This window comes from Alternaria burnsii, assembly GCF_013036055.1.
Source record: "Alternaria burnsii strain CBS107.38 chromosome Unknown 732, whole genome shotgun sequence".
Classification (NCBI taxonomy): Eukaryota; Fungi; Ascomycota; class Dothideomycetes; order Pleosporales; family Pleosporaceae; genus Alternaria; species Alternaria burnsii.
In genome coordinates, this window is record NW_024066113.1 from 1730983 (window position 1) to 1749711 (window position 18729).

The 18729-nt window shown below is 53.4% G+C and overlaps 5 protein-coding genes across 5 annotated transcripts; 2 read left to right on the forward strand and 3 right to left on the reverse strand.

Annotated features, from left to right (window-relative positions):
• Positions 1-921: 921 nt before the first annotated feature.
• On the reverse strand, positions 922-1911 carry GT037_006070 (lytic polysaccharide monooxygenase; the record flags this gene model as incomplete). The annotated part of the gene is made up of 1 exon (XM_038931117.1): positions 922-1911. The coding sequence occupies one exon, from the start codon at positions 1909-1911 to the stop codon at positions 922-924; it is 990 nt and encodes a 329-aa protein (XP_038786806.1).
• A 1664-nt stretch (positions 1912-3575) lies between these two features.
• Positions 3576-6791, reverse strand: GT037_006071 (uncharacterized protein; the record flags this gene model as incomplete). The annotated part of the gene is made up of 2 exons (XM_038931118.1): positions 3576-6658; positions 6722-6791. The coding sequence occupies 2 exons, from the start codon at positions 6789-6791 to the stop codon at positions 3576-3578; spliced, it is 3153 nt and encodes a 1050-aa protein (XP_038786807.1).
• A 1503-nt stretch (positions 6792-8294) lies between these two features.
• Positions 8295-13035, forward strand: GT037_006072 (acid protease; the record flags this gene model as incomplete). Its single annotated transcript, XM_038931119.1, has 9 exons — positions 8295-9018; positions 9068-10330; positions 10901-11103; positions 11309-11398; positions 11451-11530; positions 11583-11778; positions 11826-11892; positions 11943-12257; positions 12413-13035. 9 exons carry the CDS (start codon positions 8295-8297, stop codon positions 13033-13035), a joined length of 3561 nt encoding a protein of 1186 aa, XP_038786808.1.
• A 261-nt stretch (positions 13036-13296) lies between these two features.
• GT037_006073 (uncharacterized protein) lies at positions 13297-14364 on the reverse strand (the record flags this gene model as incomplete). The annotated part of the gene is made up of 2 exons (XM_038931120.1): positions 13297-14293; positions 14345-14364. 2 exons carry the CDS (start codon positions 14362-14364, stop codon positions 13297-13299), a joined length of 1017 nt encoding a protein of 338 aa, XP_038786809.1.
• A 705-nt stretch (positions 14365-15069) lies between these two features.
• Positions 15070-16946, forward strand: GT037_006074 (mapk protein mps1; the record flags this gene model as incomplete). Its single annotated transcript, XM_038931121.1, has 2 exons — positions 15070-16438; positions 16492-16946. 2 exons carry the CDS (start codon positions 15070-15072, stop codon positions 16944-16946), a joined length of 1824 nt encoding a protein of 607 aa, XP_038786810.1.
• Positions 16947-18729: the final 1783 nt, after the last annotated feature.

Consider the following 18729-nt stretch of genomic DNA (forward strand, 5'->3'; position numbering starts at 1 on the left):
GCAGGATATATTAACTGCATCAGAAGCTTGTCGTTGCTTATCAGTTGGCGTGCACTTGGCAAGGGTTGGTGCGGTGCTGCTAGTCCGATATAGGAAGTTCGTGATAGTTGACGCCCGGGATCCGTGAGTGAGGTGTGCCTAGCTCGACTCTCGCCAAGATAGCTTGTAGAAGCTTGTTCGTGGTCGGAGAATAGGTCGAGTTGAGATGGTGTGTTGAGCGTTGTTGGAGGCTTGTATGAAGAGGGACGAAGGCGCAAAATAACACAAAATTGCGCTATCGATTTTAGTGGGGCTTTCACGTTTGGGTTTCTGGGCACAGCCCAAAGCCATCAGCGTAAAACTTTGAACTCTGTCAACAGGTTGAGAGTGCATCTGGCTTAGATAGGAAGAAGATTCGGTGTGCGAAGCATGCTCGGTCTACTCGACACAGATGGCACAACGGAAAGCCTGTGACGTAGCATGGTTTGAGGAGAAGGATGTGCCCAGGAGATTGGACGGCTGGATGTCTATCTGATCTTGGAGCGATACGAGGATGACTTGTACTTTTTCGAGGAGTCAGGTGCAGCCTAAACTAAGCAGCTAAGGAGGTGAAAGAAGCTCCGGAAACAGAGCTAATACTAAGGGACTGCGGGAAGTGGAAACGACAGTTTTGTCAACATGTTATGAGAAGTATTGAATCAAGTCACTGAGTCACAGGTAGCATAGGCACAGGTCAAGCAGACGGGAAGGTTACAGTGACTTTTCGAACTCCATTCGTCGTGAATGCTATATTTACATCAAAAGAAGTGATAGCCGATCTCGCGGTCTACTTAGAAGAAAGGTATGGGGGTTTCCCATCAAAGAAGATACGTCTCAAAGAGGTCCAACCATGAACACCAGTTCATGCAAGAAAGATCGTCTTGCGACCGTTGTAGAAGGCGCTTACAAGTGGAAAGCGCGGGCGTGGCGGCGAGCCTTGGAGGCAGAGGAGCCAGTGGTGGTCTTGAGCCACTGGATGAACTGCTCGATGGTGAAGGTCTCGGGGAGAGCAGAGCCAGACTCGCTGCCCGAGGAAGGAGCAGCAGGAGTGGCAGCGGGCTTGGTGGCAGAAGGGGTGGCGGGCTCGGTCTCCTCAACGGGAGAGGGAGTGGCGGAAGGAGCGGCGCTGGAGGCTGGGGAAGGAGTAGCAGAGGCAGCGGGCTTAGAGGGAGTAGAAGGAGCGCTTCCACCGGTGGAGGCACCGTCCCAGACCTCGGGACCGGGGACAGTGTACTCGGTAGCACCACCGTAGATGTTGAACAAGACACCGGGGTCGGTGGCCTTGTAAGCCTTGGTCATGTCGACACCGGTGGCGGGGAGGGAGGCAGAGCCGCTGCCGGTGACCTTGATCTGACCGCAGCCGTTGTAGAACTGAGCCTTGCCCTCAGCGCTGGCCTCGTGGAGACCGATCATCTCAGGGCGGATGAGGTAGTCACCAGCCTCAAGGTCGGGAAGGGTGACCTCGACGAGACCCTTGTTGGCAATGAAGTTGTCAACACCCCACTTGCCACCGGAAAGACCGTCCTCCCAGATCTTGGTCCAGACAGCGCCCTCACCGTTGGTGTCGGCCTTGGCGACGTAGACCATGACGGGACCCTTGTGCGAGGCAGCAATGGGCTCGTCACCGTCACCAGTGGTAACGGGGTCGTTGTGGTGCCATTGCATGCCGATCTTGGAGCCAGCAGCAACCTCGACCTGGTCGGCGGTAGCCTTGCCACCGTTGCAGATCATGGCAGTGGAGGTGACATCGAGGATAGGGTTGTTGCCGTTGGAAGGAGTCTGAACGGCGAAGTGCTGGCCCTGGTCCTTGCCGTCAATGACGAAGCTCTGGAAGGTGGTGTGCGCAGCAGCGAGGTTGGCAGCAGCCAGGATGATAGCGGTCTTGGTGAACATGTTTGCGGTTGTTGTGTTGGTTGGTTGGTTGGATTGCAAAAGTTGAGCGTATCTTCAAAGATAGAATAAGAACGAATGAATGAGAGACGAATGGATTGAAAGTGAGTGTAATGCTAAAGAGCGTGTGAAAGTGAGTGTCAGCGTCAAGCTTGATGCCCTTCCAACAACGATGGCTTCTGTTTCTCTTATACTCCTTCCGCCTACACGGCACGTTCACACCATGACAAGACTAGTGCCCTTACTGACAGAGTCCTGACAGCGCCAACAGCATGAAACCCGGGTCTGTGGATTGATGCCAAGCACCTGTCAATCTATTCCGCGCCGCACTAGCACCACAAGCGGAAGCGTGGCTTCGTTTAGCTGCCGCAGAACGTTGAATCGAGGCCTTGTCCGCTCCCACGACCCATAATATGTGATGAGGTATTGTCGGGGCGAGATTTGAAGGCGTCGCCTCCATGCATGTGCCTGGAAATGGCCTGTACGACATCCTGAGCGTCGAATGACGGGAGAGCCTCATGGGAAACGTGAAACCATGTCGGAAAAGCTTGAGCGGTTGAAGTCTACCATCGTGCCGCGGCGTTTAACGAAACGTCATGCGGTGAAGCGCCAACATGTTGTTCAGTCCGTACCACCCGCTGCACGCTGCATCGACATGTTCGCAGTTGATTGTTTGCTTATGCCATAACGTTTTTTCGGGAACTGATTGTTGGTCGTTGCTGCATTGTTCCTCACAACAGCAAGGCTGCAATAGGCAATCTCCCTACTCTTCACCCTTCGTGCTACCGGTCTACAATGACTCTCATGTTTTATGGTCCAATCTTCTAGAACCTGCAGTATTTGGGGACGCAACCTCGGTGGTGGGGCGAATTGTTCCGCGAAGGGTGTGTTCGTTCGCGAGATGACATGAAACGAAATCCTTTAGTGGGGGAGATTGCGCGCCAGTGCCTGCCAAGACAATGGTGATGTTTCGACACTTCCGAGGCTTTCATGGAACAACACCGTTTCCCGCTTGAGTCGTGACGCTTTCTTTTCATGATGGTGCTCAACATGAGAAGAACCACCGGTTATAAAATCTCTTCGCATGAACAGTCAAAATGCCGCAGCCCGTGCCTCGCAATGCTGTCAAAGAAACCGTCACTGGACGATTGAATAAGAACGCGGCGCTTATATGACGCGAAGCCTATTCCTGCTGTACGTTGTTTTTACTGTTGGTGTGGGGAGAGCGTTGCGCCGATGCACGACGCTGTGTAGTGGCGTTAATGAAGGATTATCGCGCCCGCTGTGGTTACCTGGCCCCAACGAAACGCGGGAGTCTTTGTAGCTTTAAGTACCCGTCGAACGATCAAAATATGCTCAATAATTCTCATTGTCTGCCAACTATCCCAACTTCTGGGAATCGGCCGTTACGGGGGTGCACCACGTCTAAACCGATGCGCCCGCTCATACTTTTAGTTCACTCGTCACCAGAGGAGATATATTATTGTTTACATCGTCGCAACGCCATCGTATGTCTACCGCCCCGGTTGGATTAAACGCCGATAATTACTTGTTGTACACGTGGTATCTCTTGCTAGCAACAACCCAGGAACGCCCTTTCAATGCTCATTATACTCATTAGTAGACCGCGAATCCATGCCAAGGACCAAAGAACTTGCTGTGCTGTCTCAAGCAAAATATGAATAAAGGACCACGACGACTGCAGATACTATGGACCTCCCGTACGTCGAGTGCGATGCTGTGCCCTCCTTTTTGCCTGTCGCTATAGCCTCTCCATTGGGCCTACTGCCCCCTACACTCGCAGCCGCGCTGCTAGTGACGCTTTGGAGCCGTGTTGTTGTAGCGGGAAACAAAGCACTTTTTGTGGTGCGACCTGAACTTCCGTAAATCAACTCCGTAGCTCCCGGCGCAAGACTGATCGTGGTTCCGTCGATAGTAATCGTGCCGCCTGGCGTCAATGTCTGATCGCCAATGATGAATGTTGTTCCGCTGCCAGATTGTGCTGTGTACGTCTGCGAACCGATAGTAAGTAATGGCGGGTTGGTGATAATGGGCTGAATCCCGGGCGAGATAAAGCTGGTCTTTCCGTTGATGGTCAGGGCAGTAGCTCCGTGTGCGAGAGAAATGGTGGTACCCGAAACGACGATAGACCCACCTGCAGTGAGCAATATTGAACCAATCAGATATGCAGTACCAGTCCCTGGAAGCGGTCTAAAAGTCGCATGTCCGATAGTTAAGGGAGGCGCAGTAATCAGTGGAGCAGCTGGGGTAGCCAAAATGGAGGTAACGCCGTTGATGACGACCAGGGATGCCGATTGAGCGAGAGATAATGTGGTACCAGAGACGGTGATTTCTGAACCACCGGGAACGAGTGTTTGACCATCTACCACGAAAACAGGCCCTGAAGGCTGTGGAAGAGCGCTGATGACATCGCCGCCAATAGTAATCACGGGAGGGTTGCCGAACTGCAGACTAGGAGTAACGAGTGAGGAGGTGGTTCCATCGACAATGATAAATGAGGCAAAAGGCGCGAGCGATAACGTTGTCCCCGAGACGGTGATTGCTGGGCCACCTGGGATGAGAGATTGGTCGCCAACGACAAATGACGGTCCAGATGGGGCCGAGATAGGAGCGAAGACCTCGTTGCCAACATTGATAGTCAGCGCAGCCGGATCTGGAATAACGGATGTAACTCCATCCACGACAAGGAAAGATGCTGAAGATGCCAATGATAGCGTAGTACCGGACGCAGTTATTGCCGAACCTCCAGGCACTAGTGTCTGACCGGCGATGACGAACGAGTTCCGCGGACTATCAAGAGCAGAGAACACACTGTTCCCAACAGTGAGTGCGGGTGGTGTTATGTTGGGAAAGGCCGGTGATTGTATCGTCGAGGATGCCCCATTGACCACCAGAACACTTCCTGCAGCTGCTAGAGACAGCGTAGTGCCCGAGACGGTAATGGCAGGAGCACCGGGGGCGAGCGTCTGCCCCGAAACCACAAAGGTAGGACTAGGCATATGATTGTTTTGGCCGTTGGGGTTATTCGACCTGTCCTGAGTGACTTGCGCTGTGATTGTCGAGCTGCCAATTACGAATTGCGGCGGACTGCCTGGGACTGGTAGTGATTCTGGTAAAGCTTGAGTGGAGCCTCCAATAACTATAAATGAAGCCGAGGGTGCCAGACTGACAACGATGCCATCAATAGTAGCGACGCCTCCAGGGGAAAGGGTCTGTCCTGGACCGACAAAGAACTGAGTAGCAGCGTTAGGTGTAAGTGTCGTCGAACCAATGGTCAGGACGGGTGGAGGACGTGATTGACCAGCCTGAGGAAGTCTAGACGTTCGACCGTCCACAACAATAGCTGTAGCTGATGGAGCGAGAGAAACCAGAGTTCCATCTCCCACATTAACAGGTGAAGCTCCAGCCCGCAAGGTCTGCGAGCCCACAATGACTTCGGAGGACGGGCCAACCACGACAGCTTTGGTGCCCACAAACCCCACGGTAACCCGGGTGGGTTCGGGGGGGTTTACGGCATTGTTGTTGTTCCCACCGCGCACCTGGGTTGTTAGGATCGAGCCAGGTCGGTTGTTTGGCTTAACAGTGGCAGTCGGTTCGCCGTTAACGTCAGAGAGATTCCAGTCAGCTACTGTAAGTGGAATGGGCTTCGAGGTGCCAGTGCCCCAATTGTTTATGACGATAGGCAGATCGTCAAACCCAAGAACAGAAGACTCAGCGTGGATGAGTTGAGGGGCCATACCAGGCCAGTTTTGGTAGTATAGGTCGACAATGACAAGAACAGTTACGACGGCCTGGAGCTGCCCAGCATCACATGCAGACTGTGGAATCTGTTCGAGAAAGCCATCTGGTATTGGGCCTACAATGGTAGGTTTCTCTTCAATTCCTTTCAACCAATAAGGATAAGCTTGTAGAGAGTACAACTGTACTGTCTCTGTTATGTGACCTGATGCGATCTCATAAGCTGTGAAGTAGACAAACGGCGTGGCAGAAGTTTGAATTATTGTGGTGTTCGGCCCAAGAGTAATGGTAGCAGTGGCCGATGGGAAGGTATCCGGATAGTAAAGATCATATAGTCCGGCATCTGACGTAGGGATGACACCTCCAGAGGGAAAAGGCGAGTAGGCTGCAGAACGATAGGCAACCGACGTAGTAGCTGCATTAGGTCTTACCGTGTACTCTTCACACATCGTAAGCGTGAAGTCCCATTCGGCATAATACGACGTGCTATAGCTGCACACAAAGTCTGATGACAATGCACTAGATACATCAAACGTCGTCGTGTAAGGAACAAGGGTATACGAATTCATATTACTGAAATTCGATGCCTCTGTTGTCATGATTCCCACCACGTGGCTGTAAGTTGGAGCGAACCAGTAATCCACACTCGCACTTGGAATGTTGATTGTGCACGTTGCATCGGAGATGTGGTTTTGCTGTGTTGCTGTGTCGTTAATGGAAGACGGGCCGATCCTTGAAGTTGCTAGCGGTGGAGACTGGGTCTGCGACAATGTTGTGTTATAGGCGTCTGACGAAGTACTGTTCGGTTGTAGAACAGAAGAAATCTGTGATCCAATCGAGGCCGCATCGGTCGGCTGAAGGATTCCATACTCGCTAGAGCTCCCTGTACCCAAGGTGCTAACGCTTTGTAACAAGGTTCCTGGGAGGATAGCTGCGAGTGTCGAAGCAGATGCAGGCAAGGTCGTTCCGAGAGTAACGTTGGAATATGGGGCTTGGAGGCTCGGTTAGCATGCAGCGATTCAAAGCCGCGAGGCGCAATGGGATTTGACTTTACCACGACGGAACACGGCCCCCGCTGCAGACGAAGCGAAGCCTACTGCAAAAAGCGGATGATTAAGATACATGGCGGCTGTAGAGTGCTGCTCACGCAGACACTCTACGGATAACGAACGTCGTGCTCTCAAGTCGTCCCGAGAGAGTGGTGGACATACAAGAGTGCAGCAGAGGCAATCTGGGTGAGCGGGTCCAGCGTGTTTTGGCCTATCGACGGCACCGACTGGCGTGGTCCCGAGCAGAGGCATGCATATTTATCGGAAGATCAGCGCGGGAGGCAGCTGGACTAGGCCCCTGGGCGAAGTCCGAGACCTGCTCGTACATTGGTTACGTTCCTTTTCCCTCCTATTTCAGACAGGGATCAGAGACGGACAGCACGTGAGTTGCAGGCCGTCACCAATAACATGCCCTGGTCTCGCAGAACATGAAGAATCCGGTCAAGGTTTTTAACAAGTCGAATGCAGCTGCCACGCAGGTCCATGGGCGCACGCAACTGCTACAGTAAGTTACTGCGGGTTCTCCTGAGGTTTGCGCGGAGCCACTAAAAGTCCGGCCTTCCTGTCTCGGCATGGGCGATTGCTTGTATTTGTGCGGCGCGCCTCTACACCATTGCAGACATCCCTTACTGTTCCTCGTACTGAAGGTTTGATTACGATCATGCAGGCATTGTTGAGGCTCTGACAGACATTGACACGCCACGTTGGCGAGGCAGGAGTAATGCATAACCAGCATTCGGACCAGCACTATGGACGACGCATGCCGGCTCGACACTCATAGTTCTGTCCTGTTGAGCATGACGATCGTTTGGAAGGTTCCTGGTAAGCGTGCCGATCTGCCAGACTGAAGAGGGGAAATCTAAGCGAATGCGCTGCTCCAGTGCTCGAGAATCTACTGTTTCAAGCTTGTCGTTCGGGGTGGCTGCCTTGGAGTCCGGGCTTGGGTGGCCAAAGCCCAGCGCCTTGCCGTGGCAGATGGGAGCTCCAGAAAGCCCAGAGGCCCACCCCAGATTGCGCGAACATGTGCCAATCGGTGTAGGGGTGAAACGAGGGGTTGGGTGCCTCACGGCACTCAGCTGCATTCATTAATGATGCTGCGGAAGAATACCGGCTGAAAGCGACGGGAGGAGAATGGCCGTCTCACGGAGTCGAGGTGCGAGCCTGTCTGCCCGCCGCCACGCAGCATTGAAGCGGTATGATCAAGAAGCACAGCAAAGGACTCGCAAGAAAGCGCGACGGTTGCGGCGTTCCCGCAAAAAGTGCTATCGGGGCGAGTGGCGGGTACGTCAAGTCGAAAGGAGCGGTAGCCAAGTGACAAACTCCGTTAGAGCATTTTGGTGCAATATATGCCTTGGCCTGCTCGCTCGGCATCCATGCCAGGATCCGGCCAATCTGGCTCGACTCCAGACTTCGGACTGAGAGTGCTTTTGCATGCTGTCCGTGTCTTCTTCTTTTCCCCCCCTCTCTCGTGGCGCTGGCGGGGACAGACAATGCCCTTCGGTGATGCTGTTCGCTGCAATCTTCGAGGTTGAGTGGCTTCAGTCGTGCCTCCTTCCACGCGCCGCTTAGTCACGGAACATGGTCCCTTTGCAAGGGCATCGCGCCTGCCTCACGTCCCTATGCGCCTTCCTCGCCGCCGCCCTGCTCCTGCCCTTACTTGCGGCCGCCGACTATGTGCAGACAAACATCACCGAGACGCCCAACTTCAAGTTGCTTCCCGGCATTGCCTCAGTGCCAGCACCCGTCGCGGTCGCGCCGGACCAAACCTGGATCGGAATTGATGGCGCATGGAACACCTTCACCTTGGCCATAGGCGAGCCTCAGGAGTACGTGCAGGTCTATGTGTCGACTGCAAGTCAGCAAATATGGGCCATCAATCGCATGGCCTGTATCTCAAATATTACGGACCCCACGACTGGAGAGATCACAGCATTCAACGTTTTCGACTCAGAGTGCGAGCTTAGTCGCGGTTACTTGTTCAACAGCAGCAACTCGGAAACATGGGAGCAAAAAGGCTTTTACCAACTGTGGATTGAGAAGTACCTTGGACTAGTCGGTAACGGACTGTACGGTTTCGATTCGGTGGGTCTAGGGAGGGCCGGGGAGATGGGGCCCTCTGTCCAGAATACAACAATCGGCACCTTGGTCACGGCCAACTTCTGGCTCGGGCATATAGGCGTGCATTCCAAGTCAACCAACTTCTCCGTCTTCGACGACCCAGTCCCGAGCTACATAACTACTCTGTTCGAACAAAAGAGCATTCCCAGTCTATCTTTTGGCTACACTGCCGGCGCACAGTACCGTAAGACAGTCCCACATGCTTCCTGTATATCACTGACTCGTGTGTATAGGCGACCAAACCGTCCTCGGAAGTCTCACGCTGGGTGGCTACGATGCCTCCCGCCTTATTCCCAACGACCTTACTTTCATCTTCGCACCGGACAATGAGCGCGACCTGGTGGTTGGCATAGTTGGCATCACAGCGAACACCACGTCGGAAGAAGACATTGATCTCATGAAAACTGACGACGTCACCATGTACATTGATTCCACGATTGCAGAACTCTACCTGCCAGTTGAAATCTGCCAAGCTTTCGAAGACGCATTCGGATTGCAGTACGACGAAGCGACTGATCTCTACCTTGTGGACGATAAGCTCCACCAGAGTCTCCTCGCGCAGAACCCCAGTGTGACGTTCACTCTTGGTCAAAAATTCAGTACCGATGCCACTCTACAGATCACCTTGCCTTATGCTGCCCTAGACTTGGAGGCAACCCCTCCCTACAGAGGACTAAAAGAGAAGACAAGGTACTTTCCAATCAGGCGAGGTGGTGAGTCGCGCCAGTGGATACTAGGCAGAACCTTTCTGCAGGAAGCCTACCTGACTGTAGATTGGGAACGTCAGAACTTTACAGTGTCAGCTGTCGACTGGACATTTGGCAAGGCACCAGAAATCCTTCCCATCGTGTCGCCTACCTATGCAGTAGCGCATTCCACTCCCCCGAGAAAGAAGCCTCTATCGTCTACGGCAGTCATTGGGATTGCCGTGGGAGGTGGCTTCTTCGTTGCTTTATTGTTGTGTGCAATTGGATGGTGGTTTTGGCATCGGCGACACAAACGCAAATTGGAAGCCATCAAGGCGAAATACGAGGCCGAGGCCGCTGCGGCTGCAGTCACCAAGATGGATCCACCCGTTTTGGAGGAAACTCCGACCTCTCCAGTACGAAGTAGTACCGAGGGTGTAGTTGTCTTTCCGAAGGCTGAGCTGCCTGGTACGTCTCATGTACATCACGAGATGAGCTCCAGTGCGCAAGAGAAGGGTTCATTGCCGGTGCATGAGGCAGACGGCAAGGAGCGTGAGATTTACGAGATGCCTGGCGACATGCCTGTGCTTGCAGAAGCAGGCGGCCGTCAACTGTCGGAGAAGGAGTCTATGGTGGTACGCGAGAGGATATACAACGGCGTAGATCCGGCCGGTATGCCAGACGCACCCCCCGTTACACATGACGAGTCGCGAAGGCTTGCACCGATCTCTCCCTCAGAAGTGGCGATTGTGGGCGGTCAACTACCGACTGGCAACGTGTCGCCCGTCACACCACGGTTACCCCGAGACGGTGCGTCCTTGGAACCTTCGGACACATTTTTCCAGCTACCGCCCTATCGTGCTCGCGATGGAAGACGCACCGAATCGGATGACGATCCTCTCTCCCCCGTCTCGCCTCTGGAAGGGTCTACGGATATGTCCCGACGGCGGTTCTCATACGAGTCATGAAACCCAAAAAGCTGATGGTTTAGCGACGTTACGACTGGCGTTTACTTTGTTTGGCATAACTGGCGGGGATCTCTTGGCTTAGCGACACGCGGCACCGTTGCTTACTGCGGATATGGCGTTTGAGAGACGATAGTTTTGATTTTGTACATGCCAGAGGCTGAATACCCATCTAGACGGAGGCACGTGGTAGACACGAGTCGAGCCACGTTTTGTTAGTGTCTATGCTGTATATATCCTCTTTCCACGTACATAGCAGCAGTCCGTGCGGCAGAAATGCACAACAAGCTGCTCGCAGCGCTAGGCTCATGCGTTCATCTCGATTGACATGCACCGCGCTGAGGCACCGGTCTGGCCGTCGGCTGGCTAAACGGTCATGGGCCTGCAACGGGCAATTGTCCTGATTGTAGGGCAGAGCCAGGGGCGCGGGCGAAGCGGTCTGAGGAAGGTGGCTATAGCAGCGCCTTGCCGCCTTGGGCCAAGTTGAACCCCTCGTATGCGCTGCGACTGGATACCAACCCCACCATTGCCATCACGGAGGCCGCGACGAGGCACAGGACGACCGCTTTTCTGCATCGTCACTTTGTCAATCGCTTTCCTATTGCTTCATACTTCCCGGTGAAGACTCTGCGCCTTCTTTGACCGTCCCACCGCCCACCCGGTTTCGACAGCCGCCGCCCCGCTTTGTGTTGAAGCAGCTCCTGTCAGTCATCACATTGGCCGCGCGCCTAGCCTTATATCATATCTTCCGTCTGCCGCCTGCGCCTTCTCTCTGCTGCTCGACTTCTGCGACCGCCCCGATCGTTACTTCCTTCTTTGAAAGAAACTGAAAGAGCTTGCTTTGGTTACCCCTCGCTCTTACCCCGCCGCATCTGCTATCATGGGCGACCTCGCCAACCGCAAGGTGTTCAAGGTAGCGTGGCATCCGTCTCTCAGACCCGAGCATGCGTACTTACAGGCTGCAGGTGTTCAATCAGGAGTTCATTGTCGACGAGCGCTACAATGTGACCAAGGAGCTAGGACAGGGTGCTTATGGCATCGTTTGGTACGACCCGAGCAACGGCGCGACGCATGCGGATACTGACCGTGCCTTCCAGTGCGGCTACCAACAACCAGACGGGCGAAGGCGTGGCCATCAAGAAGGTCACCAACGTCTTTAGCAAGAAGATCCTCGCAAAGCGTGCCCTGCGCGAGATCAAGCTGCTGCAACACTTCAGAGGCAAGTCTAGATCGCACCCGTCGGCTTTGCCACGACTAACATCCGGCAGGCCACCGCAACGTAAGATACACCTGGTCCGAGAAGCAGACCGTCCGACACGATGCTAAATCCCGTCGCACAGATCACATGTCTCTACGACATGGACATTCCCCGCCCGGACAACTTCAACGAATGCTACCTCTATGAAGGTATAGATTCTCCTCTTGGCATCTGACAAGGAGATGCTGACACGGTGCAGAGCTCATGGAGTGCGACCTGGCAGCCATCATCCGCTCTGGCCAGCCGCTTACCGACGCCCATTTCCAGTCCTTCATCTACCAAATTCTGTGCGGTCTGAAGTACATCCACTCAGCAAACGTCCTCCATCGCGACCTCAAACCCGGTAACCTACTCGTCAACGCCGACTGCGAGCTCAAGATTTGTGACTTTGGTCTCGCAAGAGGTTTCTCCATGGATCCCGAGGAGAATGCAGGTTACATGACTGAATATGTCGCTACGCGATGGTACAGAGCTCCCGAGATCATGTTGAGCTTCCAGAGCTACACGAAAGCCAGTGAGTAGTTACCATTTTGTTCCACTCGTGCACGTCAGAGTTCCATGGCTTTGCCGTGTAAATTCTGGTGACCCCACAGACCCAGGGGCTGCATAACCACAAGCGGACCCAATTTAGCCCCCCCGGCGTTTGAATACATAGCTGACTTCGGCTAGTCGACGTATGGTCAGTAGGCTGTATTCTTGCTGAGCTTCTCGGAGGCAAGCCCTTCTTCAAGGGCCGGGATTACGTCGACCAACTGAACCAGATCCTGCACTATCTTGGAACACCAAACGAAGAAACACTCTCACGTATCGGCTCGCCTCGTGCCCAGGACTACGTTCGCAATTTACCATACATGCAAAAGATTTCGTTCCAGTCACTATTTAGGAACGCCAATCCGGACGCGCTCGACTTGCTCGACCGCATGCTCGCTTTTGACCCATCGAGCCGTATCTCAGTCGAAGAAGCCCTGGAGCACAGGTATCTACAAATCTGGCACGACGCCTCCGACGAGCCTTCCTGCCCAACAACGTTTGATTTCCAGTTTGAGGTCGTTGAGGAGATTCCAGAGATGAAGAAGATGATTTTGGATGAAGTCAGCCGCTTCCGCCAGATGGTCCGCGTACAACCCGGTGCAGGCGCTGGGGCGAACCAGGCGCCTCAAGTCCCAATACCCAACAATTACGACCGCGCCGGCTATGAAGACCCTAGGCCACAAGAAGCCTTCAACCAGGGTGGATGGAACGGCAGCGACTTGGAGCGTGACCTTCAAGGCCTTGACGGTCGCATGCGATGATTGCATCCAGATGATGTTGTTGGATACAAGAAACTTCTCATTGTTCAGAGCGTGAAGGATTTGGGTAATGTTTGAGCCCCATGTAATTTCTCTCGAAAATCTATTCATTTATATGTACCCCGAAATGTCTTCGCAATATATGAACTTGGCAAATGGTGTTGTAATCGTCTACGGTGCCTCACGGTATGAAGCTCCTGTCATTGTACCATAGAAAATCTGCTCGAGTTGTGCAAGTCGCTATCCACACTCAATGGTCAGACACTAGGTACGCACAGCATCCAGTATATCCGCTTCCAAGCACTCTAACAAGCCTGGTGCCTCGCCTTTGTATCCCCAAGCCTTCCCCGCTCTCTCTGCCCTCGTGCGCGAATTACTTGCAAAAAGATATCTGGCCAGTCTGGGAAATCCAGGGAGATTCGCCATTGCGTCCAATCTCTCTAAACTAATCTGCACGGGTGTCGCATCATCGATCACACCATGTCTGTGTAGAACTTCTCCTGTCGCTTTCGCAACATCAATCTGAGAATGCTCCTGTGTACTAGCGAAGTAGTATCCATTATCATTGAAGAGGTCCTTTGAATTGGATGCCGCAGCTTCCACGACTTGGAGATACAGACGCATCAAATCGTCGATATGCACCCAACTCCGCGTGTTTGCACCTTCGTTGAGGTAAACTACCTTACCACCCATATTCTTCACTTCTTTGATGAAAAACGGGATGAAAGCACTTTGGGTCTTTGCTAGCCCCGTGCCTCGACCGTAGATATCCGGTGGGCACATGACTGCTATGTTGATTTTATCGCCGTGCTCTGCAACTGTATGATGGAGAATGGTCTCTGTATTGCGGTGGAGTGCGTTTGGGGGCAGCTGACGGATCTCAGGCAGAGAAGCAATGTCCGACCATATCTTTGGGTTCAACTTCCCTAGATACTCTTCATCGGTCCAGTCAGATACAATTCCTGTTCCGGAGAGGTGAAGGAGGTAGCCCGGAATTGGACGGCGGAGAAGACCCGTGATGATAGCGTTTAGACTAGGCTCATGGTCTGAATCGCCATTGTGGATAACAATGTCAGCGTTCTCCGCTGCTGATGTAATGAGGTCGGCGCTCGAGTAGTCACCGGTGATGACGTCGATGTTGGGATAGGTGGATTTGAAGTTTTCAGGAGTTTTGCGTAACAGAACAGTGATGTGGTATTCAGGGTGGGCGGTTGCAATAGTATGTAAGACGGAACCACCGATGTAGCCTGTGCCTCCTGTACTGCGTGCGAGTTAGTGGTCTGTCTTGGAAGCTGCGAGCATGTAAACATACAGAAAAACTTTGGGTGTCATGATCAAAGATCAACTGGACAAGAACACGATACCACAAAGTTGTTCAAGGTGTTGACGTAGTGAAGATGCTTGAGGCGGCTTTAAAGATAATCTATCAGCAGGGCCCAACTCATTAATACGGAGTTATGCGACTCCACTTGATTGGTAATTCAACTTGGCATCAGGTCCCTCTTGGTGTGATAGTGCCTGGAATGACGTTCTAGCGCCTTTACAGATGGATCGTTCTGACGAGCATGGAAAGACTGTTAGACAGTTTCGATCTGAAGACATTGTGAGAATGCGAAACACAGAATTTCCTTGCGCAGACACCTAGCAATGAGCGTAAAGACCGAAGCGTATAGGATGAGCTAAAGTGGACCTCAGCATGCTCAGGCGTATACGATTCCCGAAATCAGCATCAGTGGTGAGTCGCGTGAGTGCATGTATTATTTGTGACATTTGCATCGGGCTACACTAAAATCTTCGGGAGCCACAGCGCGGGTGCACAAAATACCGAGGTTTCTGCCAAGGTGGTTTCTGTCCCGTTGTTCGTGTTCGTAGTGATCACTCGACACTGCGGCGATGAGTGATGCCGCCGACAGGGATTGTCGCGCTAGAGAACTAGCGCGACAATTATTTCCCCGTCTTCGAACTTTTGGCATGCGCTCCAAATCGAACTTTTCGTGTCACTGCATTGCATAGCACCCCCAAGACGCTCAATACACCATGTCGCCCGCCGCGATCGAGTCAGGCAACAAGAGGAAGAGGTCTCACAAGAGCAAAAAGAGCGCCGAAGCAGAGGCTGTTCCAGCGCATAATGGCGTAGATTCCACCAAGGCGCGCAAGAAGGCGCGCAAGGGAAAGGAAGCCGTTGTAGCCGAGCCTGTGGTTGAGGATGTTTCAGACGAGGTAGAGAGTGATGGGGAAGAAGATGAGAAGGTAGCAGAGGAGGTTACCGCCGAGGCCAGTGCCGCGAACGACGAAGACGAGGATAGCGAAAAGGAAGACGATGGAGGCAACGACGACAAGCTCCCCAAACTTCCTTCTGGCACGGGTAGCAATGCTCTTGACCTTCCGTCAGGCACTACCATGCCTTCGGCGAACCCAACACGATTCGATGAGCTCAACCTGAGCGAGCGGACCATGTCTTCAATCAAGAACATGGGCTTCGAGAACATGACAGAGATCCAGCAGAAGGCTATACCACCCCTGCTGTCTGGAAGGGATGTGCTTGGAGCGGCCAAGACTGGCAGTGGAAAGACATTGGCTTTCCTTATTCCGGCCATCGAGATGCTTTCGCAATTGCGTTTCAAGCCGCGCAACGGAACTGGTGTCATTGTTGTGTCACCTACAAGAGAACTTGCATTGCAGATCTTCGGTGTAGCTCGCGAGCTCATGGAATCACACAGCCAGACGTTTGGTATCTGTATCGGTGGCGCGAACCGAAACGCGGAAGCTGAGAAGATCAGGAAGGGCTTGAACCTGATCATCGCTACTCCAGGGCGTCTTCTCGATCACCTACACAACACACAAGGCTTCGTTTTCAAGAACCTGAGGTCGCTCATCATCGACGAAGCGGACAGAATTCTCGAGGTTGGTTTCGAGGATGAGATGAGGTCGATTATCAAGATCCTGCCCACGGAGCGTCAGACCATGCTGTTCTCGGCAACACAGACCACCAAGGTTGAGGATCTCGCAAGGATCTCGCTCAAGCCAGGACCTCTGTACATCAACGTCGATCATCGAGCCGAACATAGCACGGTCCAGGGACTGGAGCAGGGTTACGTTCTGTGCGATTCAGATACCAGATTCAGGCTCCTCTTCTCCTTCCTCAAGAAGCACCAGAAGAAGAAGGTCATTGTCTTTTTGTCTTCGTGCGCATCAGTCGACTTCTACAGCGAACTGCTCAACTACATTGACTTGCCAGTGCTTGGACTGCACGGCAAGCTTAAGCAACAGGCCCGTACGAACCGCTTCTTTGAGTTTGTCAACGCACAAAGTGGCACACTCATCTGTACCGATGTTGCTGCGCGAGGATTGGACATTCCTGAAGTAGATTGGGTCATCCAATTCGACCCGCCTGATGATCCCCGAGGTAAGTTTTGAACATGCGCGATGGATACGAAATATATACTGACACATGTGCAGACTACATCCACAGAGTCGGTCGAACAGCTCGAGGTGCCAACGGCAAAGGCAGGAGTTTGATGTTCCTCCTGCCCTCTGAGGTGGGATTCCTCAAGCTCCTCAAGGAAAACCGAGTGCCCCTTGTAGAGTTCGAGCTGCCTTCCAACAAGATCCTCAACATACAGTCACAACTGGAAGCCTTGATCAACAAGAACTACTACCTCAACAAGAGTGCGAAGGACGGTTACCGGTCCTATCTCCAGTCGTACGCGTCACACAGCTTGCGTTCAGTGTTCGATGTGCATAAGCTGGATCTTGTCAAGGTAGCCAAGTCGTTCGGCTTCTCAGCACCACCGCGTATCGACATCAGTCTTGGAGCGAGTCTGAGCCGCGATAAGAAGGTAGAGGGACGGAGAGCATACGGGAGCCAGCCTCAGCAGCAACGACGACCAATGAGGGGAGGCAAGAGGTTTTGAGACGGTGCTTGAACGGCATCGATCGGAGTTTGGCGTACAAAATCAAATACGGACAATGATCTACGGTTTATAGCTTTATCTGCATGATCTAATTCAGTACCCAGGAGGACGTGAGTAGCTTTTGGGATGTGGAATTTGCCAATGTGATGTAGCGTGGCACACAGAAAGCCGTGATCAGATGCGCCCATGACACGGTCTCTCTACTCGGCAGCTTCATGAAACTTAGTGGGTGCAAAATATGGTTAGCAAAATGAATGTCTCTGAGAAAATCGGCAGTTCAACGCCACCAAACCGGTGAGCGCTAGTGGGATTTGGGCAGCAACCACTGAGACAGCAGAAGAGCAATATCCCCAGGTCGGGCCAACTGCCAGTTCATCAAGTCTGCATCCTTCGGAATATGGTTCTCTGGCATATCTGGCTTCTGACATATTACTTGATGGACATGCAAGCGCAGCCCAGCCCTACGAGTTTTTGAAAAAGCTATGCGGCAGATTGTATGGGGGATGCGCTGGCAAGTCGCTCTAGCGAAATGACCAATGACGTCGAGCAGACAAGCAAGCGGATGCGTCCGCCCACCGGGGGAATCGGCACAATCACCCCTGGTAACGACACGGGTGCTAGAAGCTAGCTAGCGGTCGTAGTATCGAGACGGCCTACATGACGGTGTTGACATGTGGCGGTGAGACAGACGTGTGAAGTGACAGGTTGTCTAGGGATGGGAGTGAAGATAAAAAAACCCAGAGTGTGCATAACCTGATTTCAGCAAAAGTGCATGCCGGCGCGGGACGACGGGAGGGGTAAGAATAGAATGGAATAAGCGGCGTGATTGCTTTTGCTGCTACCAGCCATCTTGTTGCTGCGCTCAGCCGGGTGGAGGGACGGTAGAGGCTGGCATTCGCCGGGCAGTCGTCTAGGAGGGCAGAGTTTGGTTCGAAACACGCGCCTGCTCGACGGAACATGCATGGCCAACGGCGTCCACGAGGGACTTCAGGCACGCTGTATGGCCTTGACGCGGGAAGGTGGCTGGGCTGTGGACAAGTCATGATGTATCGTCGGTAGCCCAAAGATACGACGCGACCTGTCGCACGTCTACTGACTGGGCTTGCAGGCTCTGTCTCTCTCTTGTACCATTTTCTACGTAATCAGCTGTTATTTCCCGACTATTGTCTAATACCCTTTGCGGCTCTAATAGTCCAACGCAAATCCAGCGAGCGATCTTCCAGGCCAACAAGCCTCACCTCGGCCGTGTTAGCGCCGACAAGGATTGCTGTTCTTCTAGGCTTGGACCCAGCCCGGCTTTCTCTCCACCACAGCTGGAGTTGGTTCCCACGACTGCCTCTCCACCAGCTCGACGGAGCTTGTAGAGCCATTGCTACCCCCGAGAGACGGCAGTGAGCTGTCTGCGCGGCCTGGTCTGGTGAGTCCCGTGACGCGTGCCCTGCCACGCCCGAGCAGCTGCTAACACTGGCTGGCCAGCTTCGCTACGACCGTCGGCGCCCAGCTCGCCATTGTCGCAGAGCGTCGCACGCACTGCACATGCACCAGGTGGCCTCAGGTCCTGGTTCTCCCGCGCATCGTCCGCGCCCACGCCCACGATCGCTGTTCGCGCTCGCACCCAACACCAGCAACATCCAGGTTCGCGCACACGGGGACTAGCCACCGTGCGGCCCTGCACCCACACCTCAAACAACAACACTTCCCTCTTATAACGTCCTCGAGGAAAACGGCGCCGGGCATGTCTTCCGCCACCCACCCCGCCTTCTAGAATCTTTCGGATTCTATG